The following is a 20,214-nucleotide window of genomic DNA, read 5'->3' on the forward strand; positions in this document are numbered from 1 at the left end:
ATAAATTAAAAATACAGGGAGGATTTGAGTTGCAGAAGCTCATAGGTAAGAGAAATGACACTTGTTAAATTTCTGTCTTTGCAGTTAAAAATAGAGCAACCCTACGATCCAGCAACTGCACTGCTGGGGACTTACCCCAAAGATACAGATGCAGTGAAACTCCGGGACACCTGCACCCCAGTGTTTCTAGCAGCAATGTCCACAAGAGCCAAACTGCGGAAGGAGCCACAATGTCCTTCGACAGATGAATGGATAAAGAAGCTGTGGTATATATGTATACAATGGAATATTACTCAGCCATTAGAAACGACAAATACCCACCATTTGCTTTGACATGGATGGAACTGGAGGGTATTATGCTGAGTGAAATAAGTCAATCGGAGAAAGACAATCATCATATAGTTTCACTCATACAGGAAATATAAGAAAAAGTGAAAGGGATTATAGGGGAAAGGAGAGAACATGAGTGGGAAAAAATAGAGAGGGAGACAAACCATTAGAGACTCCTAACTCTGGAAAACAAACAAAGGGTTACGGAAGGGGAGGTGGGCCGGGGGTTGGGGTGACTGGGTGAGGGCACCAAGGAGGGCACTATGTGGATGAGCACTGGGTGTTATACTGTGTGTTGGCAAATCAAACTTCAACTAAAAAAAATAAAATGTGAGTGGGAGAAGTGTCAAGTTTAAATAAACAAATATATATATATATATATTTAAAATAAATAAATAGAATACTTACAAAAAATAAAAATAAATGAATAAATTTCCCTCTTTGCATGAATGCAACAGATTCTTGCATAATTAAGTGTCCTTTTTCAGTAGTAATGCTCATTCCTTTGCTACTCTTCATGTTCTATTTTTGGTTCTGGAGGTTCTCATGAAATATAATTTTATTTACAACAGATAAGGACAGCAGCTAGAAAACATTTCACAATTTTATTTTATTTTATTTATTTTTTTTTTATAATTTTTTTTTTTACTTTTATTTATGATAGTCACACAGAGAGAGAGAGAGGCAGAGACACAGGCAGAGGGAGAAGCAGGCTACATGCCCTGGGAGCCCGATGTGGGATTCGATCTGGGGTCTCCAGGATCGCGCCCTGGGCCAAAGGCAGGCGCCAAACCGCTGCGCCACCCAGGGATCCCATTTCACAATTTTAAACTCAGATGTACCATTCATTTTTTTAAATTGAAAGATTATTTATTTATTTATTTATTCATGAAAGACAGAGAAAGAGTGGCAGAGACACAGGCAGAGAGAGAAGCAGGCTCCAGGCCGGGAGCCCGACGTGGGACTTGATCCCGGGTCTCCAGGATCAGGCCCTGGGCTGAAGGCGGCGCTAAACCGCTGAGCCACCTGGGCTGCCCTAATTCTAGTCATTTTAGATGTTTTAGAAGAAAAAGTAGAAAACATGCAACTTAACATTTACTTAAATTTACATTTTTGCAACTCCTGGTTGGCTCAGCAGTTGAGCGTCTGCCTTTGCCTCAGGGTGTGATCTAGGGTCCTGGGATCAAGTCTCACATCGGATTCTCTGCATGGAGCCTGCTTCTCCCTCTGCCTGTGTCTCTGCCTCTCTCTCTGTGTCTCTCATGAATAAATAAATAAATAAAATCTTAAAAAAAAAAGACTTTGTAAAAATAAAGTCAACATAAATAAATTCTATGGACTAGATATAATATGCTAATTATGTTATTTCATTACTTAGGCAAGCAATACTCACCAATTAATGGAATACTTCAACATGTCCAATTATTTAATTATTTTGATGACTAGAACTTATTATAAAAAATATGATTTAGCATATTTTTGTGGAGTGAGACACCTGAGTGGCTCAGTTGTTTAGGCATATGATTCTTGATTTAGGTTCAGGTCATGTTCCAGTTGGGCTCTGTATTCAGCGCAGAGTCTGCCTGAGATGCTCCCTCTCCTTCTGCTCCTCCCCATGTAAATTAATTAATTAAAATTTTTAAAAAGGGCAATTGTTTCAGATCCCCTCCCTTTTTTTTTAATAAAAATTTTATTTATTTATTCATAGAGATGCAGGGAGAGAGAGAGAGGCAGAGACACAGGCAGAGGGAGAAGCAGGCTCCATGCAGGGAGCCCGACGTGGGACTCGATTCAGGGTCTCCAGATCATGCCCTGGGCTGCAGGCTGCGCTAAACTGCTGCGCCACAGGGGCTGCCCGATCCCCTCCCTTTTGGGGAGCCTTATACTATCATAAAGTAAACTTTGCTTTGCTGTTAATCAAAAGGAGATTAGGACCATGTGAACCCATAGACAGAGACCATGTGAACACAGAGGGAGAAAACAATCACCTACAAGCTTACAGAAAGAAGCCTCAGAAAAAAGCCAACCCTGCCAACACCTTGATCTCGTTGGTCAAGCCTTTCTGTCTGGGTACTTTGTTATCGCAACCTCAGCAAACTATTAGTAAGCAACACATTCAGCTTTGTCTTTTTGTTTCAGGTACTGATTAGTGGTCTCAAAATCCTTTGACAGGGACGCCTGGGTGGCTCAACCGTTGAGCATCTGCCTTTGTCTCAGGGCGTGATCCTGGAGTTCCAGGATTGAGTCCCGCGTCCGGCTCCCTGCGTGGAGCCTGCTACTCCCTCTGCCTGTGTCTCTGCTTCTCTGTGTGTGTGTGTGTAAATAAAATCTTTAAAAACAAAAACAAAAACAAAATCCTTTGACAATCTGGAGGTTCCACTAACATCATTTTAAAGGATCATCATAGGAGGGGCACCTTGATGGCTTGTCTGCCCTCAGCTCAGGTCATGAACCCAGGGTCCTGGGATCAAGTCTCATATTGGACTCCCTGCTCAGTGGGGAGTTTGCTTCTCTCCCTCACCCTCTGCCTCTCCCCTCTGCTCGTTCTCTCTCTCTCACTCTCAAATAAATAAGTCTTTAAAAAAAATTGGGGTGGTGACGTTTGCACATATCTGCGAATATACTAAAAGCCATTGATTGTGCACTTAAAATGGGTACTTTGTTTTGTTTTGTTTTGTTTTGTTTTGTTTTTAGGTAAAATACTTTCAGGTCAATTGTTAAGTCTCTCTGGCCTTCCACTCAGATATACTTCTCCAATCACATGGCATTAGAGTGGCTGTGATAATTTGGGGGATCTACAGAGTTGGGGATATATTTGATTTGGGTTTAATGAGATAGATTTATGCAGTTTGCAGTCATTTCTACGGATAATTAAGGTATCATTAACCATTGACCCGTAGGCCCGGCTTCCAGGAATACACCTATAGCCAGCTCTCCTGCCCTATGATAGAACAAAATACAAGTTGAAAGCCCTAGGGTGAAAAATGAGTAAGTCCTGTGGGGCTCCGCAGCAGAGGTTCTTGGTGATGATGGATGAAAAACCAGGCTTGAAATGTACAGTCAGAAGATGTCTATGGAAAGTTCTTCCAATAATCAGATAGCTAAAGTTGTGAGATTAAATCCCCATCAATGCCTGGCCACAGTGGGAACCGACTCCTGTCAGGAATACGACTGTTACACAAGGTTTATGATGTGCAGCGCACAAAGACTGGAAGCGCATCTCATTTTAGGCTTCAGCGAAAGCGCAGGTGGATGAGCATCAGCTTCTCAGCTGAATATTTGCAAGGGACGTTCTCCCTGAGGGCTTGGCGTATGGAGAAGGGCTGAGAAAGGGCAATGAAGTCATGACTTTCGGTGGGGAAGCTGGGCCGGATCTTGATGGTCAGCAGACGGAGGCCTTGTTTCCTGAGAAGAGCGCTGGGCTCACTCCGATGGCCTGGCCGCGGGACGCAAGAGGACACTTGCAGTCCTCCTGGCCAGACAGTGACCAGAAGAGTCTGGTGCCCAGGCAGTTCCAGGGGAATTCCTGGATAAGTTTACAAAGAATACGCCCAGTGATTTCAGCCGCGTCCCTGACATCACAACAGGCCTGGAAAGGAGCGTGACCGACAGGACACAGGACCAGGTTTCCCACGGGAGAAGATGCAGCTGCGCTCAGGCGCCCCGTGGGTCTTTGCGCGCCAGGCACCTTGAATTACTTGCTTACAGCTTGTTTTTCCACCGAGACCTGGGGCACGGTGAGCAGAGGGGTTGTGTCCATCTGCTCATCACTGTGTTCGTAGAAACAGAACACTTCGAGCCTTTTCTGCTTCAAATCTTTTTTTTTTTTTTTAACTGATAGGAAAGGAGGCCATTTATAAAAGTATTTAGAAATTGAGGTGCCTGGGTAACTCAGTCAGTTAAAGGTCTGCCTTGGGCTCAGGTCATGATCCCGGGGTCCTGGGATTAAGTTCCACATCAGGCTGCCCGCAGGGAGCCTGCCTGCTGCTCCCCCTACTTGTGCTTTTGTGCTCTCTGTAAAATAAATAAAATCTTTTTTAAAAAGTACTTAAAATTAAACCACTAGAAGAGACAAAAATTCAAATAAGCCAAAGGATTAAAATATCTTGGTTAAAGAAAGAAAGATTACAAAAGCACCATTTTTTTTTTTTAAGATTTTATTTGTTTATTCATGAGAGGCACACAGAGAGAGGCAGAGACATAGGCAGAGGGAGAAACAGGCTCCCCATAGGGAGCACGATGTGGGACTTGATCCCAGGACCCTCGGATCATGACCTGGGCCAAAGGCAGACACTCAATCGCTGAGCCACCCAGGGATTTTAAAAAATCCCTTTTTTAAAGATTTATTTTAGAGAGAGAGTGAGAGAGCATGAGTGAGAGGGCCACAGGAAGAGAGTGAGAGAGTCCTAAGCAGACTCCATGCCCAATGCAGGGCCCAACGTGGGGCTGGATCTCACAACCCTGAGATCATGACCTGCAGTGAAACCAAGAGTCAGACACCTAACTGACTGAGAACCATGTGAACACAGAGGGAGAAACGGACTGAGCTACCCAGGTGTCCCCATTTTCTTTCTTTCTTTCTTTTTTTTTGAGAGAGAGAGAGAGAGACTGAGACAGAGATAGCATGAGAAGGGGAAGGGGTAGGGATAGGGACAGAGGGAGGAGAAGCAGACTTCCCGCTGAGTAGAGAGCCTGGGATCATGACCTGAACTGAAGGCAGTCACTTAACCCCTAGCGCCCTGGTTCTTTTCTAATGGAAATAACGAAATTTAGAATTTATGGGTTGGTGGGACACAAACCTGTTGGAACACTGTAAACACCGTATGTGTCTGTGAGTGAGGTTGTATGCATCCCTACCATCAATAGTAAAAAATATTAACCATGCTGGAAGAAATAATGAATTGTACTCCTACTCAATAGTTAGAAAATATTATAAAAATTGTAGTCTATAAAGAGGTGAAAAAAATAACAGCACAAAAAAATTGACAGTGAAAATATGTAAGGAAAAGTGATTATAAAGTTTTATCTGGAGGCACCTGGGTGGCTCAGTCAGTTAAGCGTCTGCTTCAGCTCAGGTCATGATCCCTGGGTTGGGATTGTGCCCTAGCTCAGGATCCCTGCCTAGAGGGGAGCCTGCTTCTCCCATCTCCCTCTGCTCCTCCCCACCCAGCTCATGCTCTCTAATAAATAAAAATCTTAAAAAACCACAAAAACCAAAAAACGATGTGTCTGTTAATTTGTGTTATTTTTTTTGGCATTTTATGTTTGTAGCATTTTGATTGTGCTTTTTTCACTCCAAATATCCACTTGTGTAAAATAAGGAAAAAATCTAATGAGAACAACAAAGAAGACAATTACATTGAGAAAACTGCTGCTCCCAGTGGACAATGGGCTATAACATCCCACTCTCACCCATCTCATCCTACATAAACCAAATTGTAAGACATCAAAAAAAGTTTTATAGTGCTTTCTACATTTGTCTAACTTTGAAGATACCAGTCTTAATGCTACAATGGTTATCTAAGCAGTTTATTTTTGGTACTTTTAAGACGACTTCGTAGTTGATAGTTTTAGGACTAGATCAATTGTCTTGACTGTGTTCCATCCTTTTCCAAGGCCTTCATGCTTACCCTCTCCATCTCCCTACCACCCAACCACTGCCCCAGGTTCCTCAGCCAGTAAACATGCTGCAGTTATTCTTATACCAAAAAATATGTATTTCCTTACTCTTCTTCTCTACCTCTTTGTCCTAGTTGATGATCTACCACCTGGACTCTAGAGGGCTTTTATAAAGAAATAAAGGTATTGATCATGTTAACTAGAGCATTATTTATAATTAGAAAGACAGAAATAACCTAAGCGTTATTTTGCCTCCCCATAGTTGGTAGAATCATCCTCTAAACTAGAGTATGACCAGATTGCTCCCCTCATCTTCCTCACCCACAGGGTGGAAAGCTTCTGAACAAGACAGTCTTTTATGATCTAGGCTCTCCTATCTAACATCACGGCCTACATTTCATTGGACTATTATCTCTTACAACCCAATTATGTTAATAACAAGTTTTCCCTTTGTTCTTTTATGTCTGTAATAACTTCTGCTTGGCTAACAACTTCTTTTTTTAAAGACTTATTTTTGAGAGAGAGAGAGAGAGGGAGAGGGAGAATCTCAAGGAGACTCTGTGCCGAGCATGGAGCCAGATGAGAGACTCAATCCCACAATCTTGTGATCATGACCTGAACCAAAATCAAGAGTCGGACAGCTAACCAACTGAGAGCTACCCAGGTGTCCTTACCTGACTTTTTTTATCTTCATCTTTCAAGACTCAAGATATCTTATCTTCCTTGATGAAGCCTTTCTTGACCATATTGCCTCAATGCCCACTGACATTTTGCCTGAGCTGAGTGTTCTTGTGTTCCCAATAGTAGCCTGTAAAGAACTCTTATCAGAGGACTTACCGATTATACTGACATTATGTTTCCATGTCTGTCATTCCACCCTCAAGTGCAGGTACCTGTACCTACTACCAGAGTGAGCGCTTAAATGCTTGCAGGATCCAAGATGGAACCATTTTAAAGAGTAATCAGTCTCAAATTTAGACTTTAAGATATTGGGTTTTTTTTTTTTTTTAAAGATATTGGTTTTTTAAAAACATGAACTGGACCTTATAGTACTGGTACTGTTTACTTTCCTCTTGTAAAGCTTTCTGAAGACTAGTGGTGTGAATTGGAAAAAATGACCCAACCTTATTTTAATGATTAAAAATAAAATTCCAAGCTGGAGGCAATCAGTATACTTGCTATAGTAGCTTTTATCATCCATCCCTGACAGGACCCTGACAGACAAAAACCAAAAACCTGGAAGACAGATGACTGTATTTTACTTCTTACTGCTGATCATTTCATACCTAGATTTTAGCTGGCATTTGTGTGGATGGCATTAAATGGACTCTTCTTTCTCAGAAATGGACTCTATTTTGTCATCCTTGGTGTATGTAGCTTACCACCCACTGCACCTAACAGTAAGTGTTTTAGAACTTTGCATTTTCTGGTCCCATGCAGTTTGTCCCCTCCTTCATCCATGCTTAGGGAGCACTGTGCCTTGTATGTCAGACAGCATCACGCTTCCTAGTTCCCCCTTTTCTTCAGAGAGCAGCTCTTTCTTCAGAATATACCTTCTCCTTCTGGTAGCTCCAGATTCAAGGTTCCCACACGCCACTTCATTTTATATAAATATTGTCAAAAATTACCTTAGCTTTTATTTTGTGATAATTGGTTTTTGAAAAATATCCTTTCCTTTCCCATGCTTAGGTCTTGAAAGAGTCCAATTCTTTGTAGAAATAGCATTTCACACCATGGCAAACTGTTTTAGAAACAAGACATACTAATACACCTAAGTCTTTATTTATTTGGCTCTAAGAAGAATTTGCATGAAAATGAGCCTATATGGCAGGTACAGAACGTACTGTAACAGCACCAGAGAGGTATCCTCTCTGCTCCACAGAGCCTCAATGTTTGAATACATACAAGTGACTTTAGTAATAAAACCAGAGTCCAGGAAAAAAGGAGCCCTTTAGGAAAAAATCAGTTTAGAGTGACTTTTCAAGTTGACCATTCCTTCTCATATATTTAAATTCAAATAACGGATACATTCACAGGCCCAAATGTTGGCATAGAATAAAATCATGTTCATTTATTTTTTCTGCATCTTAGAATTAGAAGGCATAAAATTAAATACGTTGAATGTAATAAATTCATCCATACAAGTGCAAGTCTCCAGCTATAATGCATTTTATGGCATATTTTTCATTTAAAAAATGTACCAGTAAATCAAAAAAGAGGGAGTATGTCCATTTAACTTTTATTTAAGTGTATGTAGGAGGTCTTCAGAAATCAAAGATGAGCATGAAGATATGGCCAAACATAAAATCTATCAAATTCAGTGAAAAGTTGCTGACTTTAAATAGTAGTTGTAAGAATGACCAATATATATTCTTTGTTAACAACCCCTCACTCTACAGTAAAAAAAAAAAATAAAATAAACATTCAGTAAACATTCTTTCCTAAGGTAGTTTCCCTTATATATCAGTGATTTATCCATTTCTTTGTATACACAAATTTGTTGAACATACCAATCAGTGGTTCTCACAATTGAAAAATAAAAGCACAAAAAAGTTTACACTCTTGTACAGGTAAATAAAAGATCACCTTGAATTAAACTGGATCTCCTTAAGGGCATAGTATAGTTTCAGTTTCAATAACTATTACATAATTAGTTTCTTACATACAAATATTGACATATTTGGCTTGTGCTTCAAAGCCTTTGTGTCTATGAAGTCCAGTCAACGCAGCTCATAATTTGAAGTCACTGGGGAGTTCTTTACTGCTGCTTGGTTTGACCTGATCATGCATTAGAGTCTCCTCAGCATCTGCTGGGGCACTGCACATATCCGAGGCATCATCAGCATCAGGGTCTAAGCCTTCAGGACAGGAAAGTTTTAGCAGCTCTTCCCGGAGCTGAGCAGTGTGACGCTAAATAAGGGAAAACAAGTGATATTAGAATTATAAACTCTGGCATTCTAACAAAACACCATTTGAGGGAGGAACCGAGTTTAAAACAAAACCCAAAGCATCAAGCCTACAAATATTTATTGAGCACCTTCCTTATACTAGCTACTGTAAGAAGCAGTGAACAACATAGGCAAAAATCTCTAACTCCAAAATAATTGATATTGCTGAAAAGCCCAGAGTAGCATGCTCACAAACCCTACCCGTGCCCCCATCTCAATAACAGGAACAGCACTGCTAATGATTTATAAGATACCATTCATGTGTGATGTATATGCTTTTTAAATTTACTTTTAAAGATTTTATTTACTTATTTGACCGAGAGAGAGAGGGAGCACAAGCAGGGGGAGCAGCAGAGGGAGAGGAAGGAGGAGACTCCCCACCGAGGAAGGGAGCCTGATGTGGGGCTCGATCCCAGGCTGGGATCATGACTTGAGCCAAAGGCAGATGTTCAACCAACTGAACCACCCAGGTGCCCCTTATATACTTTTAAGCTAAAAGAGAGCAATCTCTTGACTTAGAATACATCCTGCCTCTGCCTAAATATTTTTGACAGAAAGTTCATAAATGAAAATAAAGGCCCAGGTGGCTCAGCGGTTTAGTGCCTCCTTCAGCCCAGGGCGTGATCCTGGAGTCCTGGGATCGAGTCCCATGTCGGGCTTCCAGCATGGAGCCTGCTTCTCCCTCTGCCTGTGTCTCCGCCTCTCTGTGTGTCTCTCATAAATAAATAAATAAATAAATAATGAATAAATAAATAAATAAATAAATAAATAAATTCTTAAAAAAAAAAACCGCACCATTATTTTACTGAATGTAAACAAGTATTTATCAGGTACCAGGTCTTTTTCTTTAATTTTTTAATTTTTATTTTTTTTAAGATTTATTTATCCATTTATGATAGACATAGAGAGAGAGAGAGAGGCAGAGACACAGGCAGAGGAACAAGCAAGCTCCATGCTGGGAGTCCAACGCGGGACTCAATCCCGGGACTCCAGGATTGCGCCCTGGGCCAAAGGCAGGCACTAAACCGCTGAGCCACCCAGGGATCCCTGGTACCAGGTCTTATGTAGAACATTTGCAAATTGTTTTACACTAATTATTTCACTTAATGCTCAGAAAAAACCTTAGAAACAATTTAAACATTCTAATTTTTGTTTCAAAAGTAGGATCCACGCCCATGTACAGCCCAACACAGAGCTCAAACTCATGACCCTGAGATCAAGACCTGAGCTGAGATCAAGAGTCAGATGCTTAACTGACTGAGCAACCCAGGTGCCCCCCTCACCTTTTTTTCCTAATTTAAACCAGTGAAGAAGAGGATCCAGAGAGCTCACATAGTTTTGCATTCTACCACATGCTACCACTGAGATACAGACGTAGGGATGTTAACAGTTCTACAAATAATAAGTCTTGGTTTATAATTTTCTACTGGGAGAGAAATGATCTCAAATATCACACCAGGGCTTTGACAATTTGCTGTAGTCAATAGATGACTTTGAATATTAACCAACATTTACAGAACAATTTTTACGTATGAGGCACTGTGTTCAACAGTGACAATGTTAAAGCAAGAAGTAGACTAAAGATATAATCTCTGACCTCACAGAACCTAAATTTGGGTTGGATGTCTAAGACCTCTATAAAGATAAAAATAGCTACACACTTGTAGACATTTGTAAGATTTCAAAATATATTAACATGCTGGTAATTTGTTCTTTTTTTTAAAGATTTTATTTATTTATTCATGAGACAGAAAGAGAGACAGAGAGAGAGAGAGAGAGAGACAGAGACAGAGACACAGGCAGAGGGAGAAGCAGGCTTCATGCAAGGAAGCCTGATGCGGGACTTGATCCCAGGACTCCAGGATCACGCCCTGGGCTGAAGGCGGCGCTAAACCACTGAGCCACCCAGGGATCCCAACATGCTGGTAATTTGTTTCTCTACCCCAATTTCTCTTTCACTGTGGACAACAGAAGAACACATTAAGTAGGGAAGGAGAGGGAAAAATATGATGATTATAAGGGCCTAGCTGAGGTGGGATATTATGCTTTTATTGTGGAATTATTAAGCTAAGTAGCTGCTTACTCTTCTCAAGTAGCACTCAGCAGCAAAGATGTAGTTGAAATTATGTAAATTGGGACTGATTCAGGGATAGATATTTCTAGGCCAGAGTGACACAGAAATAACAGAATAAAAGAATCTGAGATATAAGCAAGACACCAAATGACATAACAAAGCCAAAGAAAGTGGACTTTTGCCACTAAGGTTTTGTGTATAAAAGAAAGGAGATATCTAAACATAGGTTTGGAGAAGACCAATTTGGTTATGGACTACAGAAACAACTAGAAGGGGGAAAACTAAGTCCAAGAAACCTGGTCAAATAGATAAAGCTGTGGGACATAAAAATAATGGGGGTGGGGGGAGTTCCCAGCAGTTCCCTGAAGGCATCACTGATAAGATCTAGTACTGACCAAGTAAACTACATGAAAGAGGGGTTGAATAATATTTGAAGATTTTAAGATAGAGAAAAATGATTTAAAATTAAAAATATGGGGTGCCTAGTGGCTCAATAAGTTAGGCGTCTGACTTGATTTCGATTTCAGCTCAGGTCATGATCTCAGGGTTTCGAGATTGAGCCCTGTGTTGGGCTCTGCGCTGGCCATTGAGCCTGCTTAGGATTTTCTCTCTCCCTCTTCCATTGCCACTCTCTCTCTTAAACAAACAAATAGCTTCCACACAGCAAAAAACAACAACCAGCCAACACAACTAAAGACAGCCTACTGAATGGGAGAAGATATTTGCAAATGACATATCCAGTAAAGGGTTAGTATCCAAAATATACAAAGAACGTGTGTAACCCAATACCAAACAAATAATCTGATTAAAAAATGGATAGAAGACAGGTACAGACATTTCTCCAAAGACATATAGATGACAACAAACACATGAAAAGATGCTCAACATAACTCATCATCAGGAAAATTCATTTTTTTTATCTTTTTTTTTTTTTTTTAATTCTTATTTATTTATGATAGTCACACAGAGAAAGAGAGAAAGAGGCAGAGACATAGGCAGAGGGAGAAGCAGGCTCCATGCACCGGGAGCCCGATGTGGGATTCGATCCCGGGTCTCCAGGATCATGCCCTGGGCCAAAGTCAGGCGCTAAACCGCTGCGCCACCCAGGGATCCCCATCAGGAAAATTCAAATCAAAACCGCAATGAGCTATCACCTCACACTTATTAGGAGGGCTAAGATAAAAAAAGTCAAAGAAATAACAAGTGTTGGTGGGGATGTGGAGAAAAAAGAAACACTTGCACTGTTGATAGGAATGCAAACTGGTGCAGCCACTATGGAAAACTTTATGAAAGTTTCTCAAGAAATTAAAAACAGTACTACTCTATGATCAGTAATCATACTACACTGGGTATTTACCCCAAAATATGAAAACATTAAATTCGAACAGATATATACACCCTTATGTTTACTGCAGCATTCTTTACAAGAGCCAAATTAGAGAGGCAGGCCAAGTATCCACTAACAGATGAGTAGACAAAGAAGATGTGACATATATATACACGATGGAATATTATTTAGGCATAAAAAAAGAATGAAATCTTGCCATTTGCAACAACATGGATGGAGCTTGAGTACACTGCTAAGCAAAATAAGCCAGTCAGAGAAAGACAAATACCATGAGTTCAGTCATGTGTCATTTAAGAAACAAAACAAACAATGGGAAAAAAGAAGAAAGACAAAGAGAAAAGAGACTCTTAACCATAGAGAACAAACAGATGGTTACCAGAGGGGAGGTGGGTGGGGGGCTCAATGAAATAGGTGATGGGGATTAAGGAGTGTACTTGTGATGAGCATCAGGTGTTGTATGGAAGTGTTGGATCACTATATTGTACACCCAAAATTAATATAACACTATATGTTAACTACACTGTAATTAAATTGAAATAAATGAAATAAAAAAACTCATAGAAGTGAGAGTAAAATGTGGCTAGCTAGGGCATAGGGGTGAGAGAATGGGAAAGATGCTGTTTAAGTGTACAAACTTGCAACTAGTCTACAAATAGGTACTGGAGTAATGAGCAGAGCAGTGATTATAAACAATAATATATTACAATTACCAAACTTGGTAAGAGTCTATATCTTAATTGTTCCAACCAAAATAAAGAAATGATTATCATACAATGTGACAGAGGTGCTATGGCTACAATAATAATCATATTACACTATATAAAATGTATCAAGTTAATATGTTCTATATCTTAAATTTACACATTATGTTAGCTATATTTCAAGTAGCACTCAGCAGCAAAGAGATTAAAAAAAAAGAGATAAGAAAAAAAAGAAAAGAGATAAAAAAAAAAGAGAAGAAAACTTGACTGGAGGGAAGAGAAATTCTAATTTGAGACCTTCACTTAAGTAATAACAGAGCATCCAAGTAAAGATGCCATAATATAATTCTGAGAAATCAAAAACCAGGTAATAGTTGGAAAAGTTGTTTAAAGAGAAAATGGCTGGGGCGCCTGGATGACTCAGTGGTTGACGGTCTGCCTTTGGCTCAGGTCGAGATCCTGGGGTCCTGGGATTGAGTCCCACATCAGGCCCCCTGCACAAAGCCTGTTTCTCCCTCTATCTCTCTGTATCTTTCATGAATAAATAAATTTTAAAAAGAGAGAGAAAGAGACAGAGAAAAATGGCTTTTGGGGCACCTGGAGAAGCATGTAACTCCTGAACTCAGGGTTCTGAGCTCAAACCCTGTGTTGCATGTGCAGACTGCTTAAAAAAAATAAAATCTTAAAAAAAAAAAAAAAAAAAGAGCGAATGGCCTTTAAAGCAAAGAGCTAGATTTATCATGGTGACTTTGTAACATATATAAATGTGGAATCACTAGGTTATATACCTGAAGCAAACATAAAAATTTTATGTCAACTACACTTAAAAAAAAAGAAAGACACTAAATGGCCAAAGTTAAGGGTACAGATACAACTGAGAGAGAAAGAGAATAAAATGGCCCTGAGGGCCAAAATGTAATCCATCAGGTATATAATCATTTAGAAGGGGGAAGAAAAAATACACTAAAAGAATTGAAGAGCATGAGAAGAGGAGGAACCAGAGCACTCTACAAATGAAAACTGGTAGAAAAGACAAACATTTAGATCAGTGAAATGAGAGCTTTTTAAAAAAATAATTAAAAAATATTTTTTTTAAACTTTAAAAAAAAGTAAACTTGAAGCTCCAACTCACAACCCTGAAATCAAGGGTCACATCCTCTTCTAGTGAGCCACCCAGGTTCCCCAAGTGTGTATTTTCATAGATAGACAGACAGTGTTATACAAGCTTAAACTCAAGTAATCTAAGGCAAGGCAGGCTTCCATAAAATGAAACTTAAACTGCAAATGAATGGCAGTAAGTTCACAGAAGAGGTAAAGTGATGGTAAAGTCCTGCAGGGGAGAGATGGGAACAGAGAGGGGAGCCAGAGTCATTGGTGTGGAGAACTGGTGGTGGGGACCTTGGGTAGATTGAAAAGTAAACTGCAAAAGAGAAAAGGGAAAAGAACAAAAACTCATTCACAGAGCACACGTTGTTGTCAACATCCTTTTCAGGAAGTGTCAACTCGCTGTCAAATTTAATCTATCTTTTCTACAGACTTTTGGGTAGTAATTTAGGCCTCTGAACTTAAAATAAATGTTTCTTTGAATCCTTCTGATTCCTTTACCGCTGGTGACTACGGCTCTACCAATGAATATAGGACTCTTTGACCAAAGCCGCCAAGGGGCTCCTGTTAGGAAGGCTCACTCACCTTGAGAGCTGCTGCATGGTGGGACATAGTTCTGCCTACCCGCTTATCACTGCTGTACTGCTGGATATCTGCAATCCACTCCTCACACTGTGCCATGATCTCAACTCTCTTCAAGTAAAAATGTTTGTGTATAACCTTCAGAATAAAACAACCAAGGGAACAAAATGTGTTCAGGTCAGAATTTAGAAGACAAAATAAGTGGCATTACAAAGAAATGAAATTTAAAAGACTATTGCAATCATTTTGTCTCCACAAAACTCAATTTAGTGAATTTTACATTAACAAGGAAGAATCAGGCTAATGATATCAGAAGACATGTGTTGAAATACCCAGATCTATAGCAACCAGACATTCAAACAGCTAATCATATCACAGAGAGGATAAAGACATATATAATGCAATACCAAGGTAAGCACTGTAAATAAATAGCCAGGAGAAAATAATTAGGAAAGTACTGACAACAGAAAAACTGTCAAATTTTCTACCTTTAAAACAGAACTCTACAGGGGATCCCTGGGTGGCGCAGCGGTTTGGCGCCTGCCTTTGGCCCAGGGCGCGATCCTGGAGACCCGGGATCGAATCCCACATCAGGCTCCCGGTGCATGGAGCCTGCTTCTCCCTCTGCCTGTGTCTCTGCCTCTCTCTCTCTCTCTGTGACTATCATAAAATAAAATAAAAAAAAAAAAAAAAAAAAAAAACAGAACTCTACAAAAATACCTAAATAAAGACATTACAAATGTCAAAGATATTGATACAGAAATAAGAACAGAGCCATAAAAAAAGGCACTATTATTACTTTATTAAGCCACCCAGGCACTCCAAAGTTAACCTTCCTTGTAGTCATTGTGGTTTGCATATGGAATTTTTAAAAATTCTCTTGGAAAAGTCAGAATTTCTTCCTGTGTAATAAGCAGTAGGAGTCTACTGACAAATTTAAGTAAGAAATTAGACCAATTTGGAAATATTGTAACAGTTAAAAAATACTATTCTGGGGGTGCCTGGGTGGCTCAGTCCATTAAGCATCTACTTTTAACTCAGGTCGTGATCTCAGGGTCCTGGGATGGAGCTTCGCATCAGGCTCCCTACTCAGCAGGGAGCCTGCTTCTCCCTCTCCCTCTCCCTCTGCCACTCCCCTTGCTTGTGCTCTTTCTCTTGTTCTTTCAAATAAATGAAATCTTTTTTTTAAAATATTTTATTTATTTATTCATGAGAGACAGGAGAGAGGCAGAGACATAGGCAGAGGGAGGAGAAACAGGCTCCATGCAGGGAGCCCGATGTGGGACTTGATCCTGGGTCTCCAGGACCATGCCCTGAGCGAAAAGTAGACATTCAACCACTGAGCCACCCAGGCATCCCTAAATAAATGAAATCTTAAAAAAAAAAAAACTATTCTATATCCTAGGTGAACCATTATATTCCAAGAAGCTTATCTTCCCTAAAAATGGGCAGTAATACCTACAAAGTATTATTAGGAAAAATTGGGAAGGGATGTAAAACAGCAGTAAGGTCCTATTATTACATTTAACAATTGCCGCATTTGATGCCTATGGGGACACAAAAGTAAGGCATAACCTGACACGAAGAACCACAACAACCACAGAACCAGATAGGTGAGCACACCAAAAAAGATAGTTAAAAAAGTATGGAATTGTTGAATCACTATATTGGACACCTGAAACTATTAACACTGTATGTTAACTATACTAGAATTAAAATGAAATGAAATAAGATAAAGAAAAAACAAAGAAAAGCAAAAACAAGACCAAAAACCCCCTGGGAATTCAGGGTCACATGTGATTGGGAAAATCAGGAAAGCATTCATGACAGGGGTGCCCCTTGAGAGCTAGGTGAGCTAGGTTCTAAGGAAGAAAAATGATCGCTTCAAATTATACTTATCTGCTTTTTTTTTTTTTTTACTTATCTGCTTTTTATAAAAGTCACCCCCCAACTGTGAGTTCCTTATGTTAACAGTTTTTCTTCCAGAAAAAAATGTTTATGTATGAACCAACAAATTATACATCAACTGAGTATAAATACTTACATGCTTATTTCAATACATTTTAAAAGTGAAGTTCAACATATACAGAAAAGTACACAAATCACATGTACAATTGGATGCATTTTCCAGTGCACACCAATGTAATCTCTACTCAGATGAGAAACAGAACATTATCAAGTATGCCAGAAGTCCCCTTTGTGCCACCTCTCATCGATAATTCTCATCCATAGGTAATACACTACCCTAACTTCTTATTTTTCTTTAAAAAAATTTTTTTTGAAGGTGTGTGGGGAGAGAGAGAGAGAGAGAGAGAGAGAGAGAGAAAGAGATAATCTCAAGCAGACTCCCCACTGAGCACGGGGCCTGACTCAGGGCTTGGTCTCACAATGCTGAGATTATGATGACCTGAGTTGAAATCAAGATTTGGATGCTTAACTGACTGAGTCACCCAGGTGTCTCTCTATTCTGACTTCTTTAAGCATGTTAGTTCACTCATTTCTGAACTTTTTATAAAAAGAATCATGAAAATGAAAATTACTCTTTTATGCCTGGCTTCTTATATTTATGCTTCTTATGTCTGTTGATTTTGTTGATAGGCAGGTGAACGGTTTCTAGTTTTTGACAGTTATGAATAATGTTATGAACATTCTCTATACTCAATATGTACCAAATTTCTATGAAGCACATACCAAGTAGTGGAACTGCTAGTCATTCAGCATATATTCAGCTGATCAGATCCTGCCAAAAGAGTTTTCCAAAGAGGCTATACTGATTTATATTCCTGTCAGAAGTGCATCAGAGTTCCAGTTGCTGCACATCCTAACATCCAGTATCAAAAGCCTTTAAATTCCTAGAATACTGAAGAATAAGAAGACAGGGTCTAGACAAGGTAGGGCTTTGTAGGCCATGGTAAGGACTTTGGGTTTTTTCTTCATATAATGGTAAGTCAGTGGAGTGAGATGATGAGATTATGTGTGGAGAATCTCTGTAGAGGGACAAAACTGGAAGCAGGAAAACCAGTGAGGAAACTACTTTAACGGTCCAAGTAAGAGGTAATGGTGGCTTGAAATAGGTCAGTCATGGTAAAGATGGTTTTAACCACCGGTTTTGATTATGTTTTGAAGAGTGGAGCCCAACAGGATTTGTCATCACACTGAATGTGTTATGTTAGGAAAAGAATCAAGTCACAGGTGGTAAAAGTTTAGGGCTTAAATGATGGTGCTTTTACTGAGAGAGAGAAGGAAGGAAGAATCAAGAGTCCAGTTTTGGGATGCCTGGGTGGCTCAGCAGTTGAGCACCTGCCTTAGGCCCAGGGCCTGATCCTGGAGTCCTGGGATCGAGTCCCACACAGGGCTCTCTGTACAGAGCCTGCTTCTCTCTTTCCCTATATCTATCGCTGCCTCTCTTTTGGTCTCTCTCATGAATAAATAAATAAAATCTTAAAAAAAAAAAAAAAAAAAGAGTCCGGTTTTAGTGTTAAAATAACTTTAGTACAATCTAGTAGACTTATCAAGTAGTTTATATATCTGGATTCACTCTTTGAATCTTAAGGCTAAAAGAAGGTCAGTTTCTGCCCTTGAAAAACTTATATTCTCCTTTCATAGCATGAATTTCTTCAGTGCGCTTGAGTTCTGAGTACCTTAGCGTAGTGCCTAAGAACAGCTGACATTCAATATAGGTGCAAAATGAATTACTTAAAATAAGTAACTCAAGCTTGAAAAGGGGCAGAATACACTTCAGAGCACAAAGAAATACTTGTTTGTATTTCCAGTAATATGAAGAAAAGTGATTTCCCATGGCATTTCAAGGTAAATTTCAAGCCTTTGTGAAAATAAAAACCCAACTTTATCATTCAAAGTGTGAATTCATTTAGTAATAACAAAAATGAAAGAAGAAATGATCTTTTTGCATTCTTTCAAAGTATACTCATCATTGCGATTTGATAAGGAGGATTTCAGGTACAATGCTACACAGTAGCCACACATAACTGCTTAGTTAGCTTAAAAATCAATTTGCTGGCAGATAACATGCCAATTTTTCCTCTAAAATGTTGAGTGTCTAGTACAATTTAAGAAACTGATGATGAAGAGAAGCAATTTTTAAAAAGAAACATGTTTCACAATACAGTTAAAGTAAGATGTGATAAAGTAGTTTGATACCACGGATGAAGAATACAATCATATTTTAGAAAGACTGCGGAGAGACAACTAACCACAGGAACAGTCCCTTTTCAGGATGTGGTGAAATAAAAAGTACTTGTGAATATGAAGACAGGTTTCAGAAACTTACTAAGCCCAACTTTATCCTAAAGGAAAGAAGATGTCTTTTCGATATTCACACATGGATATTAGTTTAAGGGAAAAATTTCTATTTGCAAGACAAATGTAGAAAGTACCTTGACCTCTAATAAAAAAGAGTTATTTTTATGAGGACTATTTTAATAAGATAGACAGTTTGCTAGTAGAATGCTAACTGTTAAAAATAAGAAATTTAAAAATTTCCCCAAATATAGTCAGATGCCTTTTAGGAAGTAGGGGTTTTAAAATTCGCTTCTATTTATATTACTTATCTTTTATGATTAAAAAGTATAGTTTAGTATACCACAGATTGTCTAAATATAGTCAAGTACAATACTAACAAACTATATTCTATAATGCCTTTAATAAAATGTTTCATTAATTTTATTGAACATACCTCTTTAAAGCATGGTGAAGGGTTTCTGATTTGTTCTAGCATTGCCCACTTAACCGTTGCTTGTCTAATGTTTCCATCGTATTCTCGAGAACTCTGTGTGCCACTGGGAGTGCCTCTAGACCGTTCATATCCTGGTTCATTAAAATAAGGCTCAGCTACTAATATAAGGGACTGAACAGACACCAACACCTGAGGAACAAAGAAATAAAGACAAGCTATAATGGGACATTTTTATTACTAGGAAACCGTATCTTTTAATATGTTCTCCATATATTTTTATCACCATAAAATGGGTGTTAATCATTAGGACACTGAAATACTGTATTATTAAAAGTAAAATTAAAATAGGTACAGTAGACTCATATAGTATTTGTATATTTTATGTTCTTGAATCCTTGAAAAAAATAAAATGAAGATATTTCTTGAAACTGCTTAAAAAAACCCCATTTGTTTATAAACATCCTCCACCAATTTAAATATTATTGTGCTTGCACTGCCCTGATTCTCAAAAAGCAGAATGCTAACCATGCACTCTTAATACTCACTTGTAAGAAAAAAACTAGGCATGAGGCAATCTTTATTTTTACTCCAAGGAAAATACTTTTTAAAAGGTATCTCGTATTTGCCTTCTTTTTTTAAAAAAAAGATTTATTTATTTATTTTAGAGAGACATTACAAGTGTGAGGGGCCAAGGGAGAGGGAGAGAGAATCTCAAGCTGACTGCACTGAGTGTAGAGTCCAATGTGGGGTTTGATCTTACAACGCTGAGATCATGGAACTGAACTAAAATGAAGATTCAGCTGCTTAGCCAA

At 39.0% G+C, this 20,214-nt stretch overlaps 1 protein-coding gene across 15 annotated transcripts in view; it reads right to left on the minus strand.

The window, feature by feature from the left end:
* Nucleotides 1-7,715: 7,715 nt before the first annotated feature.
* Nucleotides 7,716-20,214, minus strand: part of BIRC6 (baculoviral IAP repeat containing 6) — a 228,904-nt gene continuing 216,405 nt past the window's right edge. For all 15 annotated transcript variants that reach the window (XM_041754078.1, XM_041754087.1, XM_041754089.1 and 12 more), the window contains 3 exons: nucleotides 19,403-19,591; nucleotides 14,710-14,844; nucleotides 7,716-8,859 (listed from right to left, as the gene is read on the minus strand). In XM_041754078.1, the coding sequence (XP_041610012.1) occupies nucleotides 8,680-8,859; nucleotides 14,710-14,844; nucleotides 19,403-19,591 (504 nt within the window). In that variant the 3' untranslated portion in view covers nucleotides 7,716-8,679. The remainder of the gene's footprint in view (nucleotides 8,860-14,709; nucleotides 14,845-19,402; nucleotides 19,592-20,214) is intronic.

The sequence above is a fragment of the Vulpes lagopus genome, chromosome 5 (genome assembly GCF_018345385.1).
Source record: "Vulpes lagopus strain Blue_001 chromosome 5, ASM1834538v1, whole genome shotgun sequence".
NCBI lineage: Eukaryota > Metazoa > Chordata > Mammalia > Carnivora > Canidae > Vulpes > Vulpes lagopus.